This window comes from Schistocerca gregaria, chromosome 3 (genome assembly GCF_023897955.1).
Source record: "Schistocerca gregaria isolate iqSchGreg1 chromosome 3, iqSchGreg1.2, whole genome shotgun sequence".
Classification (NCBI taxonomy): Eukaryota; Metazoa; Arthropoda; class Insecta; order Orthoptera; family Acrididae; genus Schistocerca; species Schistocerca gregaria.
The window spans coordinates 145,971,937-145,998,889 of NC_064922.1; the positions used below are offsets into that span (position 1 = coordinate 145,971,937).

Below are 26,953 nucleotides of genomic sequence, written 5' to 3' on the forward strand. Positions count from 1 at the left end.
GGCAGATGTTACAAGAGAGGTTTTGTGCATCATAGAAAAATTTACTATTGAATATTCGGGACAGCACGTTTCAGGAGGAGTTGGACAACCTATTACTTTCTCCCACATACATCTCACATATTGACCACAAGGAGAAAATTCGAGTAATTAGAGCCAGTACAGAGGCTTACTGAGAATTACTCTTCTCACGCACTATTCATGAGTTAAACAGGGTTGGAGAGATCAGATAGTGGTACTGAAAGAACCCTCTGCCACACACCATTAGGTGGCATGGGAGTATGATGTAGATGTAGATGTAGGCAAACTGCCTGATGTCCAAACATTTTGGATACACCCTTCATGATTTCCTGCTTTCTTAAATGACCCTGTCGCAGACAAACAGTGAAACACTATTGCAAACATTGAATGCTGTGTTTGTTGTCTGTACGGATAGGTCTCCTGATACAACCTTGCTGCCTGTTGCCATTTGCCTTTCTGTAAGTAAACCTCATGTCTACAAGCTCTCAGTTCAAGTACGAAACTGTTGTGTATGCACCCATGACAAGGTGAGTCAGCAAGAGATACAATATTACCAATTTTATTGTCGCAGGAGGGGGACACTAGGGCATGATGTATGAGGAAATTACCACCCTCTAGGAGGAAACCGTGCATACTGTGACTGTGGCTGCATGGTACAGCATATATTAGACCACAGTCTCTGTAACGAAGTATGACTGAATAATTGATCTATACCGTGGAAACCATGCATTTCCGAACATAAGTTTTCCCCCCCCCTTCAATCAAGCCCTAAAGTTTGTGCATGGTGGAAAAAGTCGCCCTTTAGAATCAGCATAAATATTTCTGATACACAGATTGTTGCCTGTGCAATTGCAGGTTTGGGTATGAATAATTATATATTGTCATTGCAAAATAAATAAGAAAACATAAATGACCTGGTGGATGACATCGGAAGTTCACTGAGGCTTTTTGCAGATGATGCTGTGGTGTATCGAGAGGTTGCAACAATGGAAAATTGTACTGAAATGCAGGAGGATCTGCAGCGAATTGACGCATGGTGCACGGAATGGCAATTGAATCTCAATGTAGACAAGTGTAATGTGATGCGAATACATAGAAAGATAGGTCCCTTATCATTTAGCTACAAAATAGCAGGTCAGCAACTGGAAGCAGTTAATTCCATAAATTATCTGGGAGTACGCATTAGGAGTGATTTAAAATGGAATGATCATATAAAGTTGATTGTCGGTAAAGCAGATGCCAGACTGAGATTCATTGGAAGAATCCTAAGGAAATGCAATCAGACAACAAAGGAAGTAGGTTACAGTACGCTTGTTCGCCCACTGCTTGAATACTGCTCAGCAGTGTGGGATCCGCACCAGATAGGGTTGATAGAAGAGAGAGAGAAGATCCAACGGAGAGCAGCGCGCTTCGTTACAGGATCATTTAGTAATCGCAAAAGCGTTACGGAGATGATAGATAAACTCCAGTGGAAGACTCTGCAGGAGAGACACTCAGTAGCTCAGTACGGGCTTTTGTTAAAGCTCCGAGAACATACCTTCACCGAAGAGTCAAGCAGTATATTGCTCCCTCCTACGTATATCTCGCGAAGAGACCATGAGGATAAAATCAGAGAGATTAGAGCTCACACAGAAGCATACCGACAATCCTTCTTTCCACGTACAATACGAGACTGGAATAGAAGGGAGAACCGATAGAGGTACTCAGGGTACCCTCCGCCACATACTGTCAGGTGGCTTGCGGAGTATGGATGTAGATGTAGAAAGGAGGTCATGGATTCTTTGGAAATAGGTTAGTTTGAAATAATGTACAAAATCGTAGGCAAAACCATGTTTCAAAATACTTCATCAGTTGATGTCCTGAACTAAGTCTTTTTGTTCCCTTATAGTGAGGGCAATAATTTGACATTAAAGACTTTGTTTTTAGCTATGGTGTAGCCCATACTGAATTTTTGCTGGCTGCGATACCATACATCCTCAGTGGCATTGCGATTTTTGTTTTTCTTCATAGCAGGATTCCACAAATGTGTATCTTGCCAGTAAAGAAGACATTGTGATTTCAAAAATTCAACCTGGAAGTATAAGCAACAAACTAACTCTTGTTTTGAAATGATATAAAAAAAACAATGTTGGCACCAATGTGTGGTTGGCATATCTATATTGACCCTCACGCCTTTGATGTGAAAGACCATCAAACAACAGTCATACCAACATTGCTGCCAGTGTCATTTCCATTGCTCATCGATCCTCACATTTGTATGACACTGTTGCTGTCAATGTTGACTCCCCATCTTAGTTTACAGAAGACATTTAGGGAATTAGCAGTGTACAGCCCATTGGAATACAAAGCATGTTGGTAAGTAGGTAATCACTAAAGAAATTAAGGGTTATGGAATTCCCTGTACTTTTATCGAATATTCAGCAGTACAGATTTTCCTTTGTGCAAGTTACAGTTCTTGGAACTGTTCATTCTTCTCGATTTTTTATCTTTACTTCTGAAACTTGTTCCACATTATTTTCTTCAAACAGTTGCTGCTTACAGTACATGGCAAGACTTTATAATCCCTTTCTTGTATTTTTATGTCCAACCTACCATCACATTATCTTACTTATCAATACACTAGATGATGATATTTGTGCTCTACTTATCTCAGTATCTAATTACCTTCTTTTAAGAGACTGTCATGAAATGACTGTCACCAGGCTGCGGAAAGCTAGTTAAATAGTCATTGATTCAGAGTTTCTGAGTAATGTGCTTCTTCTTGCTATCTCTGGTACTACCATGGGAGTGGATGTGCAATTAGAGCCCCGCTAGAGTAACCAGACCAGAGTAGAGCTGGCCAGTGTATCCATAGTTATCAAATAATGCACTGCAAGTGGATATCAGTAAACAAAAGTGCAAATAAAAATGTACTTTCATACTGAGTGTTGTGATACTCTTTATGTGACTCACTGTGTCACAGTAAAATTCTCATCTTCAAAAATTATTAATAGTCGCATGTAAGCAACTCAGTAGCCACTTGGAGGAGATACTCCTATAATTTTGTAGCCTAGTGGAAGTACTAATTGGACAGATGAGGAGATGATTATTCAAGAAACTCAACAGTAAGGAAACCCATCCAAGGTTATTATCAGATGTATAAGAGTAGTTTGTTACCCATTATAGATTGTACTCTGAGGTTTTTGTTCAACAAGGGGTCCCGGATTCAATTCCCGGTGGGGTCAGGGATTTTCACCTGCCTCAAGATGACTGGGTGTTTGTGTTGTCCTCATCATTTCTTCATCATCATTAATGAAAGTGCCAGAGTGGACTGAGCAAAGGTTGAGAATTTGTACAGATGCTGATAACTGCGCAGTTGAGCACCCCACAAACCAATCATCATCATCATTGGTTTTGCTCAAATGAAATGTTACAAGAACTTTTGACAAAGACTGATGTGATAAAAGATGTTTGAAACTCATGTTTTTTTATCTGAAGATGCTCTGAAAGACTGAAACTGGTTGTAAAATCAAAACAATTCACCTAGCAGATATCTGTGTGTTCGTGTCTATGTATGAGTTTTGTTAAGTGTGAAAATTGCAGATATCTACAGTAAGAAGCATTCATGGAGCTTGTAATGGTGAAAATAATGCATGGAATCAAGGATACACCACTGTCTACATTTTTTTCATATCCTTCTCTCCAGTTCTTATTGCTTCTTTCCTTTTTAATTTAATACCAACTTTTAAGTTATTTTTTGAAAGACAAGTACAATAAAATGTGTTGCTGCACTGCATGTTCAATGTACAGTAACTTATTACATCATAAAGGACTAATGTGGGTGAATCCAGATTTACCATGTGGCTCAACTTTCATTAAACTGTTTTGTTGCCTCATGAATATTCGTAAAATTAGTATAATCGCACGCAGTAGTGTCTGCCTATGTTTAAGTGTTAAGTTAAGCAAAAGATGATACAGACTGGCTATGTCGGCCCTCTTCTGCATCTTGAATTACAAATGAAACTGAAGTGTCAGTAGATAATATCATTCAAGAGAGCTGCCAATTGAATGCAAAAGCAAACAACGCTAAATGGATTAATTTTGATTGCAGACAGAGAAGATTTATTACGGTGGCATATGCCATGTATTTAAAAGGAGAAAGTGTGGAGATCAAAGCAGATTACTAGGCTTTCCTATTCAACAATTGGATGAGATGCTATATTTATTTGTTAAATTTGATGTTTAGGGGCACTCATGTGGTGTACATAGTAGTATAGTTCATGTAAAAGACAATTTTTTTTTTAAAAAAAAATTAAAAAAGCGTTGGTATCTCTACTAAAAATTTTGAACAAAGGATAAAATTGGGGAAAACTGGAATTGATGCTTACTTGTAATTGCTGTATTCTAGAATAATTTATTTTTGTACATTTTTATTATTTTGAATGTATTTCTCAAATTTGAAGTTTGTTAGTGGCCATGTAGCTTTAGTGTGGTTCATCTAGCTCTGCCTCCAATTTCCTGCTTGATAATTCAAATGCTTTTTTTCCTTTTTTAAAAAATTAGCAAAAGTTTTATTTTGAATTTATATTCTAGGTACTCCGTGCTTAGTTTGGTACCAGCACATGCATGTCTTCCTTCTGCCTGCTGCCCAGCTGTGGGTAAACCATAAACATTGATTTGTTGAAGTTTCCATTCAATTTCAGAATTTCGTGTCAGCTGTCCTGAGTAGCCTGGAATTTCCACAGTTGTCTTTTTCATATGTTTTTCAGCCTTAAAAACCTTCTGCTCCTCCCTCTTCAGTTTCTTGGTGCAGCAGAAGGTACTCCAGTTCATTCCGTTAAGGGTGTGGGGAAGGTGTCAAAGAAGGAGTCCAGTACAACCAAAGATTCTACATCATCATCATCGTCACAGAACCGTTATGCTGCTTTGGAATTCACGGAAGATCCATTCAGGAATTACAGATACGAAGATCCCTTCAATATTTCAGACCCTTTTGAAGACAGTACACCAAATGGAATGCCTTCAGTATCGGAGAAAAAGCTCGATCCTTTTGGACTAGAAGCAGATGCATTATTTGTGAAAGATGCAGGTAGCACATTGAGTACTGTGAATGGCAGTAACTGTGCAGTAGATAATATTCACGGGCCAAAGCTTGCAAGTGTTCCTCCTGAGGACCAGCAGTTGGCTTGGGCAGCTGCAGAAAGTCTGAAGTTGGAGAATGAACGCCGAAAAAGAATAGAGCAGGAGCAAGCTGATTTGGAATATGCTCTTGCACTTAGTCGAGGAGACAAAGCAAAACCAAAAAAAGTGCTGTGAGATGATGTGAAAATTTTTATCAGGTGTTAGAACATTAAATCTGTTGGTAGTGTTGGATATAGAATAAGAGAATTGTACAATACATTTGCATGGTTACATATGATTCCTTATGCTTGTGTTGATTTCTGTGCTTTTGGATATATCTTATTACAAATAATATGTGTAATCGACTGGCATACTATTTCTCAATGAGTGCATGTGTGTATTGTGCCTTCTTCCTGATCATGTAATTTATTGTCAATTTACTGTATGTATGGTATTATGGAAACATGGACAGTACTATTAAAGTGATAATATTGAAACAGTTACTTGCAAGTGTGATTAGTTTCAATTAAATGCTCTTTAAGTTTTGTTATAATGAAAGGATGTGCACTATATTTTTTTATTTGAAGTTGCATACCATAACATATTGTTTAATGAAGCACTGTCTGAGTACTGTGTATTGTTGTAAGACTTTAGCTGTGTATATATAAATAATGTGAAGTGCCATTGAGGGAAACACTTTATGTTGTTCTGTTAGACTGTCGTTATCATATATCTTTTTGTACCCTCAATGTTGTATTGGGTGCTTCATTTATGAGCATTAGGTACTTGGTTACGTGAGATGTGCAGTATTTAAAAAGTTCTGGTGTTATTTGAGATGCACTTAATGAATAGGTCTTCTTTAAAAAGAAAAAGTAGGTAAGTGTTAATCCTGTATATATTGAAACTGTACACTTAATTCAAGTCATGTATATAAATATTATAACAGGTTGAGTCTGTATTAGATTGTGCATACCTATATTATGACTTAGTCTGTGAGTGGTGTTGAGCTGACTGAGGTGATTTTTTTTATCCCAATAGCAAGAATGATGAAACCATGAGGAGGTGCATGAATATTGTTTTCTCTCTGTGATACGTTTTTCATTAAAATTAGTTGCTTTCTTAAAATTCAAAGTTATGTTAAAGAATTTGTACAAACATGGTTTGAAAGTAAAATGTAACATAAATTGTTGGTTGATTGTTTGTTAATGAAAACACAACTACATTTGGATGTAGTAACATATGTTTGTAAAGAATGAATGGTAGCTGCAGCAAAAAATAGTATTATTTAGCTGCAGTGTAATATGTGATATTATGCATAGATTGTAAGACATATTAAACATATTTCATTGTTACTGCAAAGCAACCAGGTAGAAAGTTGATTTGTTACTTGTTTTTAGTTTGAGAATTGGGAAGTAGGCTGCATTTGAGTGTGAAATGCTGTACATGTCATTTTGTGTACAATGCAAACCTACTTCCTTGTTAATTATGTTGTTCAAGCTTGTAAAATATTGTGGGCAACAGTAAAATGTCTCACCTAAATACAGCTATGAGGAGCCTCCATATAACTAAACTTGTTACTGAATTGTAAAATATACTTGTAAGTACAAATACTGCTTATTTAAGTTACTTTACGAAAGTACAGAATTTAATTATTAAAATAATTATTTGCTTTACCTTGAATTCACAAACGTTAGTTAATACTACATGGTGCATTCTCTCTCTCTCTCTCTCTCTCTCTCTCTCTCTCTCTCTCTCTCTCTCTCTCTCTCTGTCTGTCTCTCGCAAACACACACCCACCCACCCACACACACACACACACACACACACACACACACACACACAGAGGTAAGTGTTCTTTAAAAAGCATAAATAAAATTGTTAGTATATATACAAATTTTGAATACAATTCATGAATTGTATTTGACCTGCTTCCCGTCCCTGCCTGCTGAATGCCACTGTAGATTGGTCTTGAGAAAGATACCACAACAGACAAGCAGTTATTGTGTCATTGGTAATTCACAAATGTTAAGTACACACAAAATAAATACTAGTTTATACAGCAACTTGCATGTCATTGCTGCAGTGCTTGTCTTACAGCAGTGCTGTTTAATTGTAAACACAGTTTTCTTTTAAGGAAAAAAGTCATTTGCAGAGATATTTTTCTAGCATAAATGTTTTTGCTGAACTGAGGAAGTGTGTAATTCACCATCTCCTTCTTTTCACCCATCGTTTACACAAAGCCAAATACATATGAAATGGGTTGCATTTTGACATCCAGCCTTGAATGCAGATGTCTGCTTGACAGTTGTTAACCCTTTGTGTCTTCCTTCCTTCCTTCCTTCCATGTCTTTTATTTCATTCAGTTTTAACTAAATCTTTTATAGTGAGGTGTTCTCAAGAGAGAGAACATGATAAGTTAAATCCAATCACTAGTACACGAAATTCTCTTTCCCCTCCCCCTACTGCCCCCGCCCTCCCCCTCAGGAATACACATGTGGATGAACCACTCTTGCAAATTATAAGATTACATTTAAATTTATGGTAAGAATAATTGTTGTAATGTCCATTGGTTACCAGAATACCACAAAGTAATTCCAAATTGTTTGACATCTTTATAGTGAACAACTACCTGTTTCTGTTATTGGTACTAGTACTCACTCAGTGGATTGTTCTTGTTTCTTACCAGATTTATTCAGTCGTCATATTTCTATATACTGCTTGATAAACAGCCCTGCGGCATGCTACATATGAGAGGGCCAGTTCTATATGTACTTAAGACTCTGTGGCTTTACTGCATTGTGTATGAAGTTTGTTTGTGTGAGAGAATTTCTGGTGAAATGGAAAGGGTACTATAATTTAATGTCTTCCAGGAGCCATTTTTTTCTCTTATAATATACAAACAAAACTGTGTAATCACAGTACTACTGAGGTAATAATGCTATACCCACATTTCCACAGTATCAGAAGCGCAATGAAAATGTGCAAGGAACATAATTTCCATCCTGATGAGGTATGTGTTGGGATTGATACAGATTTATATAAAATTTTATTTTCTGCTAAAATGGTGTTTAACTCAGCTTTGCTTTTATTAGTATGTGCTAAAAGATTTCGTCCCCTGTACATTAAGAAATTCATTTAGTTGGAGACGAGATCTTGCTTTGTTTAAATATAACATATGCACAAAGGAAAGGAGTAAAATCAAATATTGCAATAGTAGCCCTTTTTTAACCTTTAGCCATGGTTTGTGCTGCACTATTGTAGTTTTTCTATATATTTAAATTATCTAGAATTTACCAGGAGATGAGTGTATTTTTGTTTGTTTTGGAACTACAGTTTTCTGATTCAACATCTGCATGTCTCATTTTTAAAACTGAACACAGGCAGTGTCAATTTAGTTTGTCAGACACTGATGCCAGATGATTTAGAGCATAAATGTCCCAATAAGTAAATTAGTTGGTTCTTGTTCGGTAACCTTAACTAATCCTGTTGTAATCTCACTTTGGTGATGCAATGCTCTGTTTTTATAAACCTCATCTGAGTAAGATGAAAGTAAAATTTGCAGTATGCTTGGTTTTTCTGAGACTTAAATGACACAGTGACAGTTATTTATATTTCTGAATGAGATGGTCCACACTAATGAACACTCAAATTTGTGCATTCATGTCTATCTCATTAAGTTGTCTCTGATGCCATCAATTACATTAACTGGAGTGCTTCATGTGTTTATAGTATGTGCTGTTTTCATGAGGTTGCCAGTTCTTCAATTTTTGTGGTTTCAGAAGCAGCAACTAAAGTTTATAAGTATGTTGATCCCTTGCCAAATATTGTTGCAATATAATGAATAACAAAATTTATTTACCACAATATTCATGGAAAGTAAAAGTGAGGTTTGTTCTTGGGTCTGTAGTAATATGGTGTGATCACTGGCCTGGAACTTGTGTGTGTGTGTGTGTGTGTGTGTGTGTGTGTGTGTGTGTGTGTGTGGGTGGACGCGTGCGTATGTGTGTGGGGGGGGGGGGGGGGTACTGGTTTCCTGTGAGAATGAAGTTTCTTAAATTTTGTGGAATTTGTTGAGAAAGTTAAGTGTTGGAAGGTTGGGGAGAAGTAACTGTGGTATTTGAAATTGCAAGTTTTTTTTTGTAGAAGAGACAATGTGTTTGATCATACTCTCTGTTAAAAAAGTCTGGAAGTTGGTTCTACTTGTATAATCAGTAAAGTATAATGAGTAAAGTAATTCATATTCAGTGGAATGCAGTGTTTCTTGTAAATCTTATGTTGTATGTTTCTCTGTTCCGATTAAAAAGTCTCTGCCATGTGTTACGTGAGATCCAGATTACAAAAAAAAAAAAAAAGTTTATATCAATATGTTTCCAGACTACAGCAGTCTGTAAAGTAAATTCATTTGTTGTGTGGAAAGTATCACATGTAGGCATTATTAATGTTCTGAGTAGGTCTCAGAGGATTCTTGCAGCCATTAGCAAGTAGATTCAACCACATTTGGTGTAAATAATGCACATAATTAAATCTTCACATACTATGTATAGTATAGTAATGGTGATGTAATATTACTTCAGAATTTTAGTAAATTATGCTAATTTCCAAAAGCTCAACCACTGGTTACCATAAAAAGCGCAATATTTCAGTTAAGTTTATGAATCTGATACAAAGTATGTAACATAACAAAACATATTGTTTGAAATACATTGTTAAATCTTGAATATAAAATTCTCTGCAGCTACATAGTGAAAAGATCAGAGAACTCTCATGAAAATCATTGTTTCTTATGCACTTCGTACTATTTTCATTTCTACTTTTGGACATAAAGAATTGGTGTTACCTTTCCAAAGTGTGTGATGCTAAGAATACAAATGAAAAAAGTTTTGATACTCCGCCCAAAATTTCATGAATATTTAAAATTTTGAATTACATATGACACAGCAGATATAACTTGAGACATAGAATTTACTCTCTTGACAGTATAGTACACTTATTAACTCGTTTCACTCATTCTTGTCTTTGGTGTACGAAATGTTGATTGTGCAGTGACAACAAGTGAAGTATGTTTTGCGAGTCGGTAAAGTAACAATTGTAAAACAAGTCACATAATTAACATTAAGTAATTTGGTGATGATGTCATGTATACTGAAGTAGTATCACTATAAAGTGGAGACACTTCAAAGAAATAAAGTGTGAAAAGCCTAAACTGGGTTTTGCAATAATTAGGAAGTAGGTTTATATTCCATTTTGAACAACACTGTACCCATGCATTATCTATCCATATACGTGTATATATAAATTTGGAGTTCCTACAGTGTTGCTTGCCCAGTAAAATGTAGTCAGAATGTAAATGCCTGTAAATTATTGAAATATTCATTATAACCCAAATATACCTGGTTGATCTAGTGCCTAACTGCAACTGCTTATATCTTATAATGTTTTATTAAGTACATGACCTCAAAAAATAGCCATCTGTGACAATGAAAAAATTAACTTATACTTTTTTAAAAATAATCCGTTTGTCTCACACTATGGAAATTAATATTCTGTATGTCTTACTCAGTTTTTCTACTATAATATTTTAACCTCTCCCCTCCCTCCCTCCCTCCCTCCTTCTATCCCCCCTCATGCGTGTATTGTGGGAGATGATTCATGGAGCAGGGACTCAGTTTTGTTCTTTAATTAATAACAGTATATAGACACCCATAAATAATAATCTCCTGAAGGTGTTCTCAAAATGTAGAAAGACTGTGACGTCCTGTCAACATTGATTGTATTTTTTCTTTACTTTTTCAAAAATACATTTTATACTCTCATATAAATGTTAGGTACTATGTGTGCACTTTAACTTTGCTAATTTAGGAGGATTTTTTTTGGGGGGGGGGGGGGGAGTAGAGAGTAGGAAATGTGTCCTCCCTCTCTTCCAGAGAAGGCACCATATCTTCACTTTGTTTTTCAAACTGGACATCAAGGAAAAACACGATTAAGCAACATGTATTGCCCTAGATTATTACCATTGAAATGAAACAGCATCAGTAATTGCTGCTATATTGTTACAGAATACAGTATTGTATGACACACAACAATGGTAGGAACTGGACACAAAATGCTTCCACCCTGAAGTCTTCAAAATTCTAATGATTTAGAGCTAAGGAATCCAGCCACAAAGATAAAGTGCACACTCAGTAAGTAGTGAACTGAAGATCAGAGCCTCCAATTGCTTGCATCCTTTAGTTGACATTAATACTGAGAGGGAAGACATAGCTGTCTCTTTCCTGGAAATCTAATTGTTTCGTTTTGTAATATAAAAAAGTACGTGGTATTCATGTGGGAATAAAACCGTGAATCTTTGCTTCCATTGTTGCATTGTATTAATAACCTCATGCAAACAATACTCAAATGACCAATATAGTACTTGTTAATAAGTGCAATCACTCTCGTATTTTCTCTGGGCTAATACCAGATTGTATATCACTAAAACTACATATTCAAAACAAATGCTTAAGTAAATGTGTATGTTTAGAGAACTGTTGTTAAATAGTATTAAGATATTCTGTATTATCTATTTTTATGTCATGATGTTTGTTACTGATGAAGAAGACCATCGAAAATAGTTAGTCTTCATATAATGTGATCCACTAAGTGTATTGTATGTATTGCTGTTGAGAGGTATATGTGTTCTGATCATAAATTTGTATGTTCTCCATGTAACAAATGTGCAAACAGATGTGTAAAAAAACTGTCTTTTTATGTCAACATTGCACAGGAATGAAAGCTGTAAATATCATTTTCATTGCATAAATGGTGTCAGTTTTAATACTAAAATATTCTGAATTCCCTTCTTTTGTTTTTAGCATTTCAGCAAAGGTTAGCAATTGAAATTTCCAAGTTCACTCTTTCATATGGGTTTGAATTCAAGTAAATATATTTTTACAGGAAGAGGATATGTTTCTTGCTCTTTCTTCCATAAAAAATTGCAAAAGTAGCTTTTTGAAGCATTAGAGAGTTGGACTACTGGTTACACCCCCCCCCCCCCCTCTCTCTCTCTCTCTCTCTCTCTCTCTCTCTCTCTCTCTCTCTCTCTCTCTCTCACACACACACACACACACACACACACACACCTCAAAGAAATGACTTCTTTATTGAAGTGCTGTGCATTCTTTTGTCATACTGAGTGCTTTGATAAAAGGCTTCTAAGTATTTGAAAGAAAACAATGTTAATATTATAACTATTGTTGCCACACTGCAGCTTTACTAAGAAAGTCCACCACAGCATTGTAGCTCTACATAATAGTGTGTTTCTGAAATGTCAAATTCAGTGTCACTTCAGCTTCCAACAAAATAATTAATTGAATAATCTAAATAAAATTAATAACTAGATTTTGAGAGTGTGTGGTGGTTGTGAACTAACAAAGTCTCTCTCTAGGTAGCAGTAAACACTACCATTTGTTGAATAACCTTCCAAAATTGAGTAATTTAATATAAACAAACGACCCTTATATATCTTTTCAATTATTTTTCTAGATGATTTTATTATATTCCAAACAATTAAATGATTCCATAAATTAATTAAGCCAGAATTTAAATTACATTATTCAGTTTGTGTCAAAATGGCAATATATTCTAGCTTCTTGTGCCAAAAACTTCTTATAGATTGGTTCTAGTAACTTTCTCCAGTATCAATACACAGTCTACTGGAGTAGAGGTGAAGTAATTGTTCAATTTAAAGCTGATTGACCAGGAAGAGTTAGTATAATTATGTGCTGCAGTTTACAACACCATATGAAATCATCACAGAGAAGGCTGAATACTGATTTAGCCTGGCAAATCAATTAACAAAAAGAATGAGATGGTACAAACGTGCTAGTTCATACTGCTTTGGTGACCATGTACAAAAGGATTAGTTCAAATCGATAAACTGAAAAGCTGTTTGACAGTAAAGGACATAAACTGCAAGCTATGTTGACAAAGGAAAGATTAAAGACAAGGTACATAGAGAAGGAAGGGTGGTATATCAGAGGTGTATAGCAGGGTTTCCAAAAGGTGAAGCTTACCCCCCCCCCCCCCCCCCCCCCCAGAATGTCACCTGTGATGCAACATGGGTCCACCTAGAAATGAATAAATATATCATTTAAATGTATTTTTGTACATTGTCATTTCACCTGTAATTTAGGATTTGTGGTGATAGATCCTGGAAATTCAGTTGTGTAATTACAGGTGGGTTGCTGGCAACAATTTGAACTGCAACATCAATTATGCGATTTAGAAAGATATACATGCAAAATGCTAAGAAAAATTCTCAAACTGGTGTGAAATTTGGGAGGTTTTGAATTGCACATTCTGTGCACCATGTTAATGCAGTGTTTGGAAGTTATTCAGGATGTCTGTGCCTTCACACAAAAGTGTGATTAATCCATCTCTTGCTTGGTGGTGACATCACTCATAGTAATTCCTGCACCTGAATGGTTATGGTAGGGAACTCCCTGTACTGCTAATTGCCAGCATTATCTGGTCCGAGTTAAATATAGCTGCAGAGTATATATAATTGCATTTCAAACCTCTAGTACCAAAGCAAATTACCATACTTTGGGAAAAAAAAGAGACTAACAAGACTGTAAGTTTGTATGTAGATGTGATAATCAATTGTGATAAGCTGAAAGTAATGAATAATGAATGCAAGAGGGTAAATAAAATATAAATGGAATTTTTGTTCCTGAAGATCTATGGTTGGTAGGAATGGGTCTGTGCTTCTAGTATGCTTGGAAGGAGCAATCTACACTCCCAACCAATTCATCAGTACCACTCATGATGTCTGAGCAACAGGTAAGACCTCTCCATTTTGCAACACTTAGTTATAAAATGTCTTGTTCGTGAACGGGTTAGAGCCATGTAAATTTTTTGGTGATTACCTGCACAGTTCTGGATCCAAACATTGTCGAAAACTTGGGTGTTTGTGTGCCGTAAATGGTTCAAGAAAGGATGAAAAGAGCGGAAAATCAGAAATACAGTCACCGTCCTTGGACCATTGTTATGAATGAAAACATTCATGCAATTTGAGGCACTCATGAGGACAATCACCTGTTAAGTGTATCTGAAATTACAGAAAAGGTCCGCATAAATTATGGGAACTATCAAATGCTCATCACAAACAACCCAAAGTTCCATAAAGAGTGTACCAGACAAGCCCCTTGCCCAGTGACCAAAAGAGTCAAGATGTTTTTGAGGTCTGTCAGGAGCTCACAGCAAGCTACTTCATCTCCCAGTACTTACTGCAACCTACATCCTTCTGAAGCTGCTTAGTGAGTTCATCTCCCTCTACAATTTTTACCCTTCACTCTTCCCTCCAGTACCAAATTGGTGATCCCTTGATGCATCAGGATGTGTCCTACCAACCAATCGCTTCTTATAGCCAAGCTGTGTCACAAATTTATCTTCTCCCAAATTGTATTCAGTACCTCCTCATTAGTTACACGATCTAACCGTTAATCGACAGCATTCTTCCGTAGCACCACATTTCGAAAGCTTCTATTCTCTTCTTGTTTAAACTATTTATTGTCCATGTTTCACTTCCATATATGGCTACACTTCATACAAAAACTTTCAGAAATGACTTCCTGACAAATAAATCTATACTCAATGTTAACAAATTTCTCTTCTTCAGAAATGCTTTCCTTGCCATTGCCAGTCTACATTTTATATCCTCTCTACTTGGACCATCATCAGTTATTTTGCTCCCCAAATACCAAAACTTCTTTACTACTTTAAGTGTCTCATTTCCTAATCTAATTCCCTCAGTATCACCTGATTTAATTTGACTACATCCCATTATCCTTATTTTGCTTTTGTTGATGTTCATCTTATATCCTCCTTTCAAGACACTGTCCATTCCATTCAACTGCTCTTACAGGTCCTTTGCTGTCTCTGACAGGATTACAATGTCATCAGCAAACCTCAAAGCTTTTAATCCTCTCCATGGATTTTAATTCCTACTCCAATTTTTTTCTTTTGTTTCCTTTACTGCTTACTCAATATACAACTTCGGGGATACGCTACAACCCCGTCTCACTCCTTTCTCAACTACTGATTCTCTTGTGTCCCTTGCCTCTTATAACTGCCATCTGGTTTCTGTACAAATTGTAAAAAGCTTATTGCTCCCTGCATTTGACCCCTGCCCCTTTCAGAATTTGAAAGAGATTATCCCAGTTAACATTGTCAAAAGCTTTCTCTAATTCTAGAAATGTCGGTTTGCCTTTCTTTAATCTATCTTTTAAGATAAGTCGTTGGGTGAGTATTGCCTCATGTTCCAACATTTCTATGGAATCCAAACTGATCTTCCCCAACGTTGGCTTCTACACGTTTTTTCATTTGTCTGTAAAGAATTTGTGCTACTATTTTGCAACTGTGACTTATAAAACTGATAGTTTGGTAATTTTCACACCTAATGGCACATGCTTTCTTTGGAATTAGTAGTATTATATTCTTTTAGAAGTCTGAGGGTACAAGAATTTGGTCACGCTGGGTCTCCCAAAGATATCAGTAATTTTAACGGAATGTTGTCTACTCCTGGGGCCTTGTTTCTACTTAGATCTTTCAGTGCTCTGTCAAATTCTTCACGCAATATAATGTCTCACATCTCATCTTCATAACGCCCTCTTCCATTTCTATAGTATTGCTCTCAAGTACATCACCCTTGTATAGACCCTCTATATACTCCTTACACTTCACACCTGTTGGCTTTCCCTTGTTCGCTTAGCACTGGTTTTCCATCTGAGCTCTTAATATACATACTGGTGGTTCTCTTTCCTCCAAAGTTGTCTTTAATTTTTCTGAAGGTGGCATCTATTTTACCCATAGTGACACATGCTTCTACATCCTTACATTTGTCTTCTACCCATTTTGCACTTCCTGTCGATCTCATTTTTGAGACATTTGTATTCCTTTTTGGCTGCTTCATTTGCTGCATTTTTATATTTTCTCCTTTCGTCAATTAAATTCAATATGTCTTGTGTTACCCAGGGATATCTACTAGCCCTCATCTTTTTATCTACTTGATTCTTTACTTCCTTCACTATTTCGTCTCTCAAAGCGACCCATTCTTCTTCTACTGTATTCCTTTCCCCTATTCTTGTCAATTGTTCCCTAATGGTCCCTCTGATACTCTCTACAACCTCAAGTTCTTTCAGTTTATCCAGTTCCCATCTTAAATTCCTACCTTTATGTAGTTTCTTCACTTTTAGTCTACGGTTCATAATGAATAAGTTGTCAGAGTCCACATCTGCCCCTGGAAATGTCTTACAATTTAAAACCCGGTTCCTAAACCTCTGCCTTACCATTACATATTCATGTCTCCAGGTCTCTTCCAAGTATACATCCTTGTTTCATGATTCTTAATTATATTGTACTATTTGAATAATACATTTATAGCCACACAGTGAACTACTGACTTTTGTGTAAAGTTTCCATTTCATAATTTTTCAAATTGAGTTAAATTCTGAATTTGTTGCTTAATTTGATAACCAAAGGCTCTATTGATTTTAGAATGATGAGGGCAACAAAAATATAATGTTAAATCCTGGAATCATTCAAGCATAACAGCTCAAATGTAAAAAGTAATTTTGAATGTGGCCAAACTTTAATTATGAATATCATATAAGTTTATTCATTTTTTAGAAAAATGAAACTAGATACTAGAAAGAATGAAATCAGGGCTTTCATATGGGCATTGACACTGCTAATGAGAAAACTTTACTCACTAATTCAACTCAAAGAAAAAATGTTTTATGGGATCTTAACAACGATATTTCTATCAGCAGATTGAATATTGTGATGTAAGTAGTAAAGTTACATAAAAAAGTTACCTAAATAAGAATTTAGAGTGCACACCGTATATACATCTGCTTTTAATAGAATCAGATGGAAAAATAAAGAAAATGTAGGTGTTTAAAAGGAATAGAATAGTTGGCAGATGGATTAAATTCACTTTGCTATGTTTTAAAGTCACAAAATCAGTTCGTTAAGACAAGGGCAGAATGGTCAACAAAACAAATGAATGTGCTCTTACATAATAGCTCATCAGCAGTTCACTCTTGCCCCTAGCCCTTACACACCCAGGTTGCTGAGCTGCTCTGCAGTTAGTTTTCATTCGACCCACCACAGAGTTGCACGACAGTTGTCGACTGTGTGGCACTCGGTCATTTAGGGGGACAACCAGTCTTTGTGAGAGATCTGGAATGGGTGCATCAGTGACACAGTAGGTCACTTGTAATGTTATTTTACACTTTTTGCTCACTCTCAACATGTTAAATTATAGGCAGTCAGCAGCACAGTGTCCAGTAAATTTACTGATTTCCATTTCAGTATTATACTTTCACACAGTTTTCATATTGCAAGGTCAATCCTTATAGGAACTAGTCACTGAAGTTCAAATCTTGGATCACACAACTTACCTGCAATTTGATTTTGCAGGAGACAGACAAGTTGTGATGGCTCTGCCACCTTTATTCCTCTTTCCACTGAAGTGGCTTTACAGCCTGAAACACTGTTTAAGACATAGGCCTACAGGTTACTGAACATTGTTAAACAGCTCTTTGAATTTTATGACACAACAGTGAATATGGAAACACACAAGTTGGTTCTTCTGATTGTTTTCAGGCAATCACCAGGGAACATAGCAAATTTCATCAAAATTATAATATGGGTATGCAGACCTAAGTAGGTCTTATTATTTGTGAAGATTTGAGCACTAATTTTCTCTTTGTCTGTAGTGACAGGGTCCATAGAATAACTGACTGACACCTATTGACTAGTTCTCACAGTAGTGGGGTTCACAACAGTGACTGCCATTCATATTCCAACATGCAATCACAACTTGTTTTTAGCCCTGAATGCATTCAAAGATTTAGAAATAACAGTGATAATGAATGGTTATTTGGATCATGATGGCCATTGTTGAAAGTACAACATGTTGACCAACTCGATTCAGATCATAAAAGAGAAATACTTTATAACTGAAGCAACAGTCAGTCCAGTGTGTAGACAGAACTTTCAGGAGCACTGAGAACTGATTCAAAAAGCAGCCAGTGCAGATAAAATATTCAATGCTTTCTTAAAAATATTCGTACAGGACTTTTGGGTCCTGTTTCCCACTAAAGGAAACAAAGGTAAAATTAAATAATTGCAGGGTTGAGGGATAGATGAAAAATTCATTGACATACCACTAAAATGAACAACTCGCGAATAACGAAAACTGTTTTCGAATAACAATAAACTGTTGCAGCAGCTACTGTAATTTGGATTACAATATAATTTGTCTTTATCCCTATTGCGCAGTTGTGACTATGTAGCCTTTCTCTTATTCTTTTAACACCCCTTGTCCCTCCCCCAATTGTTAACTGTTACATAATGTGTGTACCATATTCCATCGCAGATTATAGTCATTCAAAAAATTTGTTTCAGTTGTGGACCCAGCTGCAACTAAAACTAAGAAATCTTTCACACGGTAAACAAGACCGGAAGAACAAATGTACAATGGCTCGCTGAAGTCCAGGAGTATCTCAAAGACATCATTGTCGACCCACCGATAATAATATACAGACAGAAGAGTGATTCTCGTAAGTTTACATACAAACAACTGACAGAAAGGAGTCTGAAACTTGAAATCTTATGGACACTGGGGAGATGACAAATGTATAGTGGGAGGATGAAATTTTGGGAAGATACAAACAGTAGTTATCTTTAGTCTTTGCATTGTGTGTTCTTTAAGGGTCCAAACAAAATGATAGTCCTGGAGATGAACGCAGTTGACTCTGAAAATAATAGCTCTGGCTGAAATGATGACACATCAAATCATGTCCCAAAATACCATATTTACTCAGGTGTTACCCTTCTGATAAGCAACCAACTTCAGATGTGTTTATATCTCCACAGGCATGAGTTCGAAGAAGAGAACCTCTAAAGAAATGACAAAAATCATTTTGAAATTTCAAAGCAGTAACTCCTTCGATGTGTTTCTTGCAGAGTAATAAAACTTTTGGTGTCTTGGTAGGACCACACATTTGAAAAGCTTTGTTGTCAGTCAGACTCATGGAATATTTTCTGACAGACCTAATTTAGCAGTAGTTTCTCATCTGCAAAAATGTTGACTGGTTTCAGTGCTTTCTTTATTAATGTAGAGAGTGTTGAAGAATGGGGGAAGTTTATTACTTGCATCCTTTGTCACATTCAATAACAATTCTATAAAAGACAATTAAACAATGGAAACTTCAGGTAGGAATATCAACTATGTAGGAAAAGACAGATTGCTACTTACTGCAGAAGACATGTTAAGTTGCAGACAGGCTCTATTAAGACAGTTACATAAAGCTTTCAGTCACAGCCTTCATCAGCAAAATAGAAACGCACATTATTCGTACACACAAGCAAGCACACCTCATGCACAAATGACTGCCAGCTCAAACAACTTGGGTCAGAACGCTCAAGATGTGTGCTTGCTTATGTGTGTGAATGGTGTTTGTTTCTCTTTTGCTGATGAACACTGTAGCTGAAAGCTTAATGTGAGTGCCTCTATAAGACATGCCAAATAGTAAGCAACCCAGGAAGTTCAATCTTTGTTGGCTCAGTATGGGTTCAATGAACTAAGAGATCCATAACTGAGGACTGATGAGTGTCTCCAGTCCTCAATAACCATAAGCTGTGTACATGCTTCAGTGAAACTGTGCAGTGTAAAGGTGAAACTTAGTGTGTCACTAGGTGTACTGAGAGCAGATGGGTTGATGGCAGGCAAAGTCTGTGGGACCTACCATTCCTGAGATGCTTACCCATCCAAGTGGGGTTCTGCAAGGTTGTATCGTCTGTTCTGTAACTGCCCATGGGACCAAATTTTTCATGACTGTCCAAATCTAAAATCCTCCAGTGGTTGACGAATGCTAAACAGTGAGTGAAGTGGAACACTGGTTGGCCAACAGCAGGCAAGTAGGAGAGCTTGACAGGCTGTAGAGCAATTATCATTTCACAGCAAAAATTTAGATATTAAATGTGTACATCTATATCAAAATGTATTTATGATTAAAAACAAAGATTCCAAGACTTACCAAGCGGGAAAGCGCCGGCAGACAGGCACAATGAACAAAACACACAAACACACACACAGAATTACTAGCTTTCGCAACTGGTGGTTGCTTCTTCAGGAAGGAGAGGGAAAGACGAAAGGATGTGGGTTTTAAGGGAGAGGGTAAGGAGTCATTCCAATCCCGGGAGCGGAAAGACTTCCCTTAGGGGGAAAAAAAGGACAGGTGTGCGCTCGCACGCACACACACACACACACACACACACACACACACACACACACACATACACAAACACAAGCAGACATCTGATTGTGTTTGTGTATGTGCAGATGGGTGTGGGTGTGTGCGCGAGTGCGCGGTTGCGAAAGCTAGTAATTCTGTGTGTGTGTTTGTGTGTTTTGTTCATTGTGCCTGTCTGCCGGCGCTTTCCCACTTGGTAAGTCTTGGAATCTTTGTTTTTAATATATTTTTCCCATGTGGAAGTTTCTTTCTATTTTTTTTACATCATCATTAATTTGAACCCAACAACTGAATATATGATTATTAAGAGGTCAAAATGGACATTTGATATAGCAGCAACATTCAGTAGCCAGAAAGCATTAGAAGACATATCTGGAACCCTAAAATTTGTAAAACATCTTATTATTAGTGCACTTCTTATTGAAATGACCAAACAGCTAAACAAGCTGACTGTTTAAATGTAAAAGGATAGAGGAATATTTTGCTGTAATAGAAAAGAATTATCTATAGCTAAAGCAAGTGTGTCATCCATCTTCTGCTATGATATTATGAACATTGATACAAAAGAGTTGTTCAAGAAATGGTGTAATAAGGTATAACAAACACCCTAAATGCTATAAAGTAGCTCAATGGAGATCTCCAAGTGGCAGCTGCAATTATCATAACTTTCAACTCTCCAAATTTACCAATGTGCAGATTGCAGTTGGTGGGCAGGCAGCCTATGTCAAGGATGGGAGAGGAACATGTGAGCACTAGAGGGATGGCCAGTTTGAAATGAAAACAGGGCATTAAAAGAAACTAATTGTGTATTCAGAAACTTACAGAGTACTTGATGGCCCATCTGGGCTAATCCACTAGTCTGGATGTGAGACTGTCTGCTTTGCTTGCAAGTGAAAGCAAAATCAAGAGTATCTGCTCTGTCTCAAAGCTGGATCACAGGAGAGCAAAGCGACCAATTTCTGCTCCCAAGGACACAGCCATTACCAACAAAGTGACTCCTTTCTCATGTGTTTCCCATTGGCTGAGTTGTGGTATCAGCACTTTTAGTGTATTCAGTGCAGGGCTAAAAGCGTATACTGTCAGTAGCTTTTACCAGAAAGAACCACTTTTGTTCTGAAGGGACAGGTCAGTTGGTCATGTGGACACTGCACGAACTCATGCTATGTTCCAAGCCTGTAGCTCAGTTGCAGCTACATGTATGGAAGAAAAACGTAAAATCTCGATGAATTGTCAGTAAATTACATGTGATAACTCTAACTGGCTAGGCACCCTGTATAGTCCTCCCCCCTTCTGTAGGGCCTACGGTAGTGGGGGAGAGACCCTTATGGGGGCTTAATGCTATGGTGTGATCTATTCCAATTGTTTTTATTTATTGTAAGTGGAAGGAGACTTTCATGTAAAGTGTGTCAGGTTTCACCACACAAGTAAATAGTAAAATATTAGATGTTCATATTTTTTGCAAGAAGGAAGTATTGTTAGTAAATCAGATTGATGAAAGCAATTGAAATCATTCTAGTCAGAACTGTATAATAATGACTGCAGTAAAATAATGGAATGAATTTTGATGAAGCGAAACAATTTCTCTTAATAGTTTGCTGTAACAGTGCTAAACTTGTTCCTCACATCTGTTGGAGCAGTAATCTGCTTTTATCTGGGGGCCAGAAATGTGCTGATAGGAGAAATGAAAGAGCTCTGGAAGGATGGTGACACTGCATCTGAAACTGAGAAAATGTCACAAATCACTCGGGCACTCTGTGTATGCTGCAAGCTGCAAATCCCTGGAGATTAACTAAAAACACTATCCTGGGGCCATCTTAATGCACAACATTCAAAAATATACCTACCAAAACTTCTCGTCATCACCTAACAATCAAGCATGGAATACTTCAATGACAGTGTAGCTTAAAATCAGGATAAGGAATCCTCTGCAGTACTCAGTTCCAGTGAAGGCATTCATCTAAATTATACGGGTTTTAATTATACACACAAAAATTCAAATTTCCCTACTCAGCAATGACATCCCCAGTCAAAAGGCAATAACTAGAGAACATACAAAATTTAACTTTTATACAATATACAATGTCGTCTGAATATTCGGAAGGGGAGAGCCATACAACCAATAACACTGATAAGGCATAAAACCACAGCCTCATACCACAACATTCAGGATAAATCTCTCTCTCTAAACAAATCTGAGTCTGTCATGAGCTATGCGATGACCTTCTAGAAAAATAGTTTTTAACTCATGACATTTTTTATATTACAGGCAATAAGGGTCAATATAATGGTATGTGATCATCAACACAGGACTTGTCCATTTAAAATATAATTTCCTGATCTCAGAGTCCCCATTTGCTCTTGACCTTCTCCACTGAACAAATGGCTGCAGTACCGTAGTACAAAGAAACATGAACAATACATTCGTCACTTAACAACACGTGGAATGTGGCAGTGGCGACGGTTGGGTGATCTGTGAGGTGATCTGTGAGGTGATCTGTGAGGTGTTTGCAGGTCCAAGCAGCCAAAGGCCGTACACACATAATGCCCGTGTGGCAGCAACATGGGCGGCTGGTTGCTCAATGACAAAGGTAGGTGCCCTGGTGTTGACAACAGAACCCAAACAGCGAACACAGGGCATCACCTCTGGGCAGTGCAGTGGCAGGTGGGCATTCTGCTTGCGGCTTGGAGACAGTGCTCACTACGAGAGAGGGCTGTTGCTGTACTCTTGCTTTGAACCTGCCTGCCATGTCACACCAGCCTCACCACAAATGACGTACTGCGTCCACACGTACCAGTGCAAGGGGCAAAGTGTACTGCATCATTCACTGCCTTGCCAGGATATGGCACGATGTAGACACTCTGGCAGGCAGCAAGGCAGTTCAGTCAGCAAGGCTGCACTCGACAGATGTGCGGTGACAGTGGGTGATGCAAGTGGTTGGCAAGCAACAGGTCGGTGGCCCATCTTTGGATGGTGTCAGCAGCAGGGGAGTCACGCCAATCGTACACAGCGCCCATGTGCTTGGCTCATCCCAAGCAAGAGGTGACAATGCCACACAAATAGCACAGACTTGTCACATGTTTTTCAAGTCCCACTGCCCAGTTCAAGGTTAGCATTTGGTGACTGGAAAGCAGCACAGGATGTGACTGTCAAATGGGTCTGCCGAACATGCAGCACACAGGTACTTTGCACGGCATGGCTTGGCGCACTTGTTGAGACTTGGCCCTGGCTGTGGCAGACAGTGAAGTGACAAGACAGCAAATGACACAGTAGACTTTGCACCATGCTGTGGTATGTGTGGACGCAGCACTTCACTGTTGGTGAGGCTGTTGTGGTGTGGCAACCAGGCTCACAGTAGTGTTCAAAAACAGCTCTCTCCCATCAGCTGCACAATAACAAATTTGAACCAAAAGATACTCTCACCCTTTGGTCCTAATTGTCAGCTTAATCACGAATCAGATACCAATATGTACAGACCGCACATTATGGGGGAGCGGCATTTGTCAAGGATTAGAGAGGGATCGATTGTGACTGCCACAAGGGAGGCTGCTTTGAAACAAAAACAGAGGATTAAAGGAAAGTAATGGAATACTGTGAAACTTAGAGTTCTTGTGGATTCATCGGGGCTGGACTGTAGGGCGTCTACCAATCTGAGTGCTTCTATGAGGGAAGACAGAAAAATAACAGACAATAATTATATTAGTGATTGGAAAACAATGCACAATAATTATATTACCAAAAAGTTCAATAGGTAACAAAACAAAACAAAACACAAATTAACTTATGTTACCTACTTTTCTATTTAGTCGGCAACATTCTCAACACATTCCTTCCGCCATGGTATCAGTTTCAGTGTGTCCTGTTCGTAGAAATCCGTTTGGTTGGAGTATGGCTATCTGCAGACTGCTGAATTCACTATCACATCCGTTGCAAAGTGCTGGCTGGCCTGGAATTTCTTCATGGGAACAAACAGATGAAAGTCTGATGGCACAGGTTCTGGACTGTATGTTGGATGCTCGAGCAACTCCCACCCAAATGTGACAGGTTTCTTATGAACAGGAGCAGTCACATGTGGGCATGAAGTTTGACACCATCAGCATTAATGTTGTGGTGTACATCACAAAGGGCATGATATAACTTAGCCACTTTCTTAATGTAGACAGCATTCACACTGGTCCCCTGTCCATCAAAGTTCACCAATAACACGCCACACATATCCCAGAGAACTATCACAAACACTTTCCTAGCAGAGTGAGTCACTTTGAATGTATTTTCACACTGAGATTCAGCATGTTTCCACTCCATAGAGATCTGCTTGGTTTCAGGCATCTAATTGTACCCCACAACTCATCACCAGTGATGATTCCTTTAGAAAGTCATGCCCTTCTGCAGCATAGTGTTTTAAATGATCCAAGCTTGTCATCATTCACTGACCCTCTGTCAGGTCTGTCAGGTTCTTAGGCATTCAGGGAGCACTAACTTAAATGGAATTTCAACATTTCACGAACTATATCATACACTGAATTATAGCAAATGTTGAAGCTGCAACAAGGTTTACAGTTGCACATGCCGGTTGTTCCAAATTGCTGCGATTGCTCTGACATTCTGCAGGTTTTCAGCTATTACTGGCTGCCTGGAGTGTGGCAAGTCACTAAGATTCACATGACGCTCTTTGAAGAATGCATACCACCTGGAGACATTGCTACAGTCCGTACAGTCATCTCCATACAAGCCACACAGGTCCCTGTGAAGTTCACTCAGTTTCTGCCCTTTGGCCCACAAATATTGAAACACGTCACTGGTCTTCATAAGTTGATGATGGTAACGTGCACAATGTTTGTTTCATAGTTCAGGCTTCTTTCACTAGAGCTGCATGTGGAAACAAAATAACTCTCTGTAGCACAAATTAAAGACTATATCATCATGAAATTTCAACATTCCAGCTGCAATACCAAGCAGGGATGGAGGCAGGTGGTGTGAGGCCACCTGATCTGCCTCCAAGCAAGAAAGACAATCAGGAGTGTCTGTGCTGTATGGGAGCTGAATCGCTAGAGAGCAAAGTGACTGCTTTCTGCTCCCAATGATGTGACTAGTAGCATACATGTGACCCCTTTCTTGTGCCTCCCATTGGATGAGTGGTGGTGTGGGCACCTTTACTGTATTAGCAGATGGCTGAAAATCTACTCTGTTAGCATCTTTTACCAGAAAGAACCACTTCTTTTCTAAAGGGACAGGCTGATTGGTGGGCAGTAGACACCACAAGAACTCTTGCTATGTTCCAAGCCTATAGCTCAGTTGCAGCAAAATGAATGAAAGAAAAATTTAAGGTCTCAATAAATTACACCTGACATCTCAAACTGGTTAGGCACCCTGTACATCACGCAACATTGATACATACTTCCTCAATTTGAAAGTGTTTTCAGTGACAGCAATATAGTCACACCACACTTGCATGTAATGCACAGGCAACTCAGGCCAATAGAGTTCATAGAGTGAGAGGAATATGCTCACTTCCTGAATTCTCCACTAATAGCTTCAATGATCACACTGCATGGAATTGGAATGTTAGATATTTCAGGAGGAAAAGAAGGTGCAGGAAAGAGTGCCTCACACTGATGGCAAAAATTATCCAAATTGATGTAGCCAGCCATTTATGGTATCCTTTCCCAAAATGAAACACACTTCCATTGAATGGGAAATGCCATATGAATAAATAGAAATGGAAGAGAGTAAGTCAGAAATAATCAGATTATTCCACACTTGTTCAAACATTTAAGCCCAAAGATGACCTGTCTGTGGAAGTAATGGAATATGAAGTCTGATGGAAGGAACCATCCAGTCCTACAGTCATGGCAGCAAGATACAAAAGCAGACTAGAAAAAAATAACAAATAAAATTACTCAAATACTACAGTATACCTGAATGCATTCAAGACATCATGAGGAGCTGAAACTAATAGCACAGAGAAGGTCTGATACTGATACCCATGTGTCAAGACAATACAGCCTCTACCATAAAGACATAATCATAGGGGAGAGGGCTATGGAGATGGTGTGGCTATGTTGTTCAGTGATGAATAACACTACTTGCATCTCCTACTCAACATTAACTTGCAAGCAGCACAGAAACAGTGTATATGCCATGTAGGGTGAAGCTGTGGCCCCTCTACCTACACTCCAATAAATATTTAGTTCAAGAGGCTCTCAGAGACCTTATATACAGCTCACCTGGCTGTTCCCCTTTTGTGGGCGAATCAGTGCACATAATGTAGTGTGGGCATCTATCAATCCCCATCTGCACAGTTCAGAAAATCTGGTGGTGGAGGGGAAAGGTCGAGATGGGTGGGGTAGTGAAGCAGCTATTGTAACCGAGCATGTTATCTTAGCCTAAAGTTCTGGTCTGTCAGCCACTCAACATGCACAGCATCCTGGTCCATCCCTATGCCACTCCCAATCCCAACTCCTTGCCACAAGTTCATATCCCTGTGAAAGACACAGATGCAAGTCCTACACAATCCATCCACCCAGCACTTCCT

The 26,953-nt window shown here is 38.0% G+C and overlaps 1 protein-coding gene across 13 annotated transcripts in view; it reads left to right on the plus strand.

Moving 5' to 3' along the window:
• The window catches only part of LOC126354419 (epidermal growth factor receptor substrate 15-like 1), a 188,561-nt gene that overhangs the window by 156,439 nt on the left and 5,169 nt on the right, over positions 1-26,953 (plus strand). For 4 of the 13 annotated variants that reach the window (XR_007565323.1, XR_007565325.1, XR_007565326.1 and 1 more), the window contains one exon: positions 18,571-18,725. Coding sequence is in view for 9 of the 13 variants with exons in the window: in XM_050004041.1 (XP_049859998.1) it covers positions 4,798-5,313 (516 nt within the window). In the remaining 4 variants the exon portion in view is untranslated. Of the gene's footprint in view, positions 1-4,590; positions 4,652-4,766; positions 11,918-18,570; positions 19,177-26,953 lie in introns of those variants that run through there. The other 9 variants (XM_050004041.1, XM_050004044.1, XM_050004042.1 and 6 more) reach the window with 5 other exon arrangements.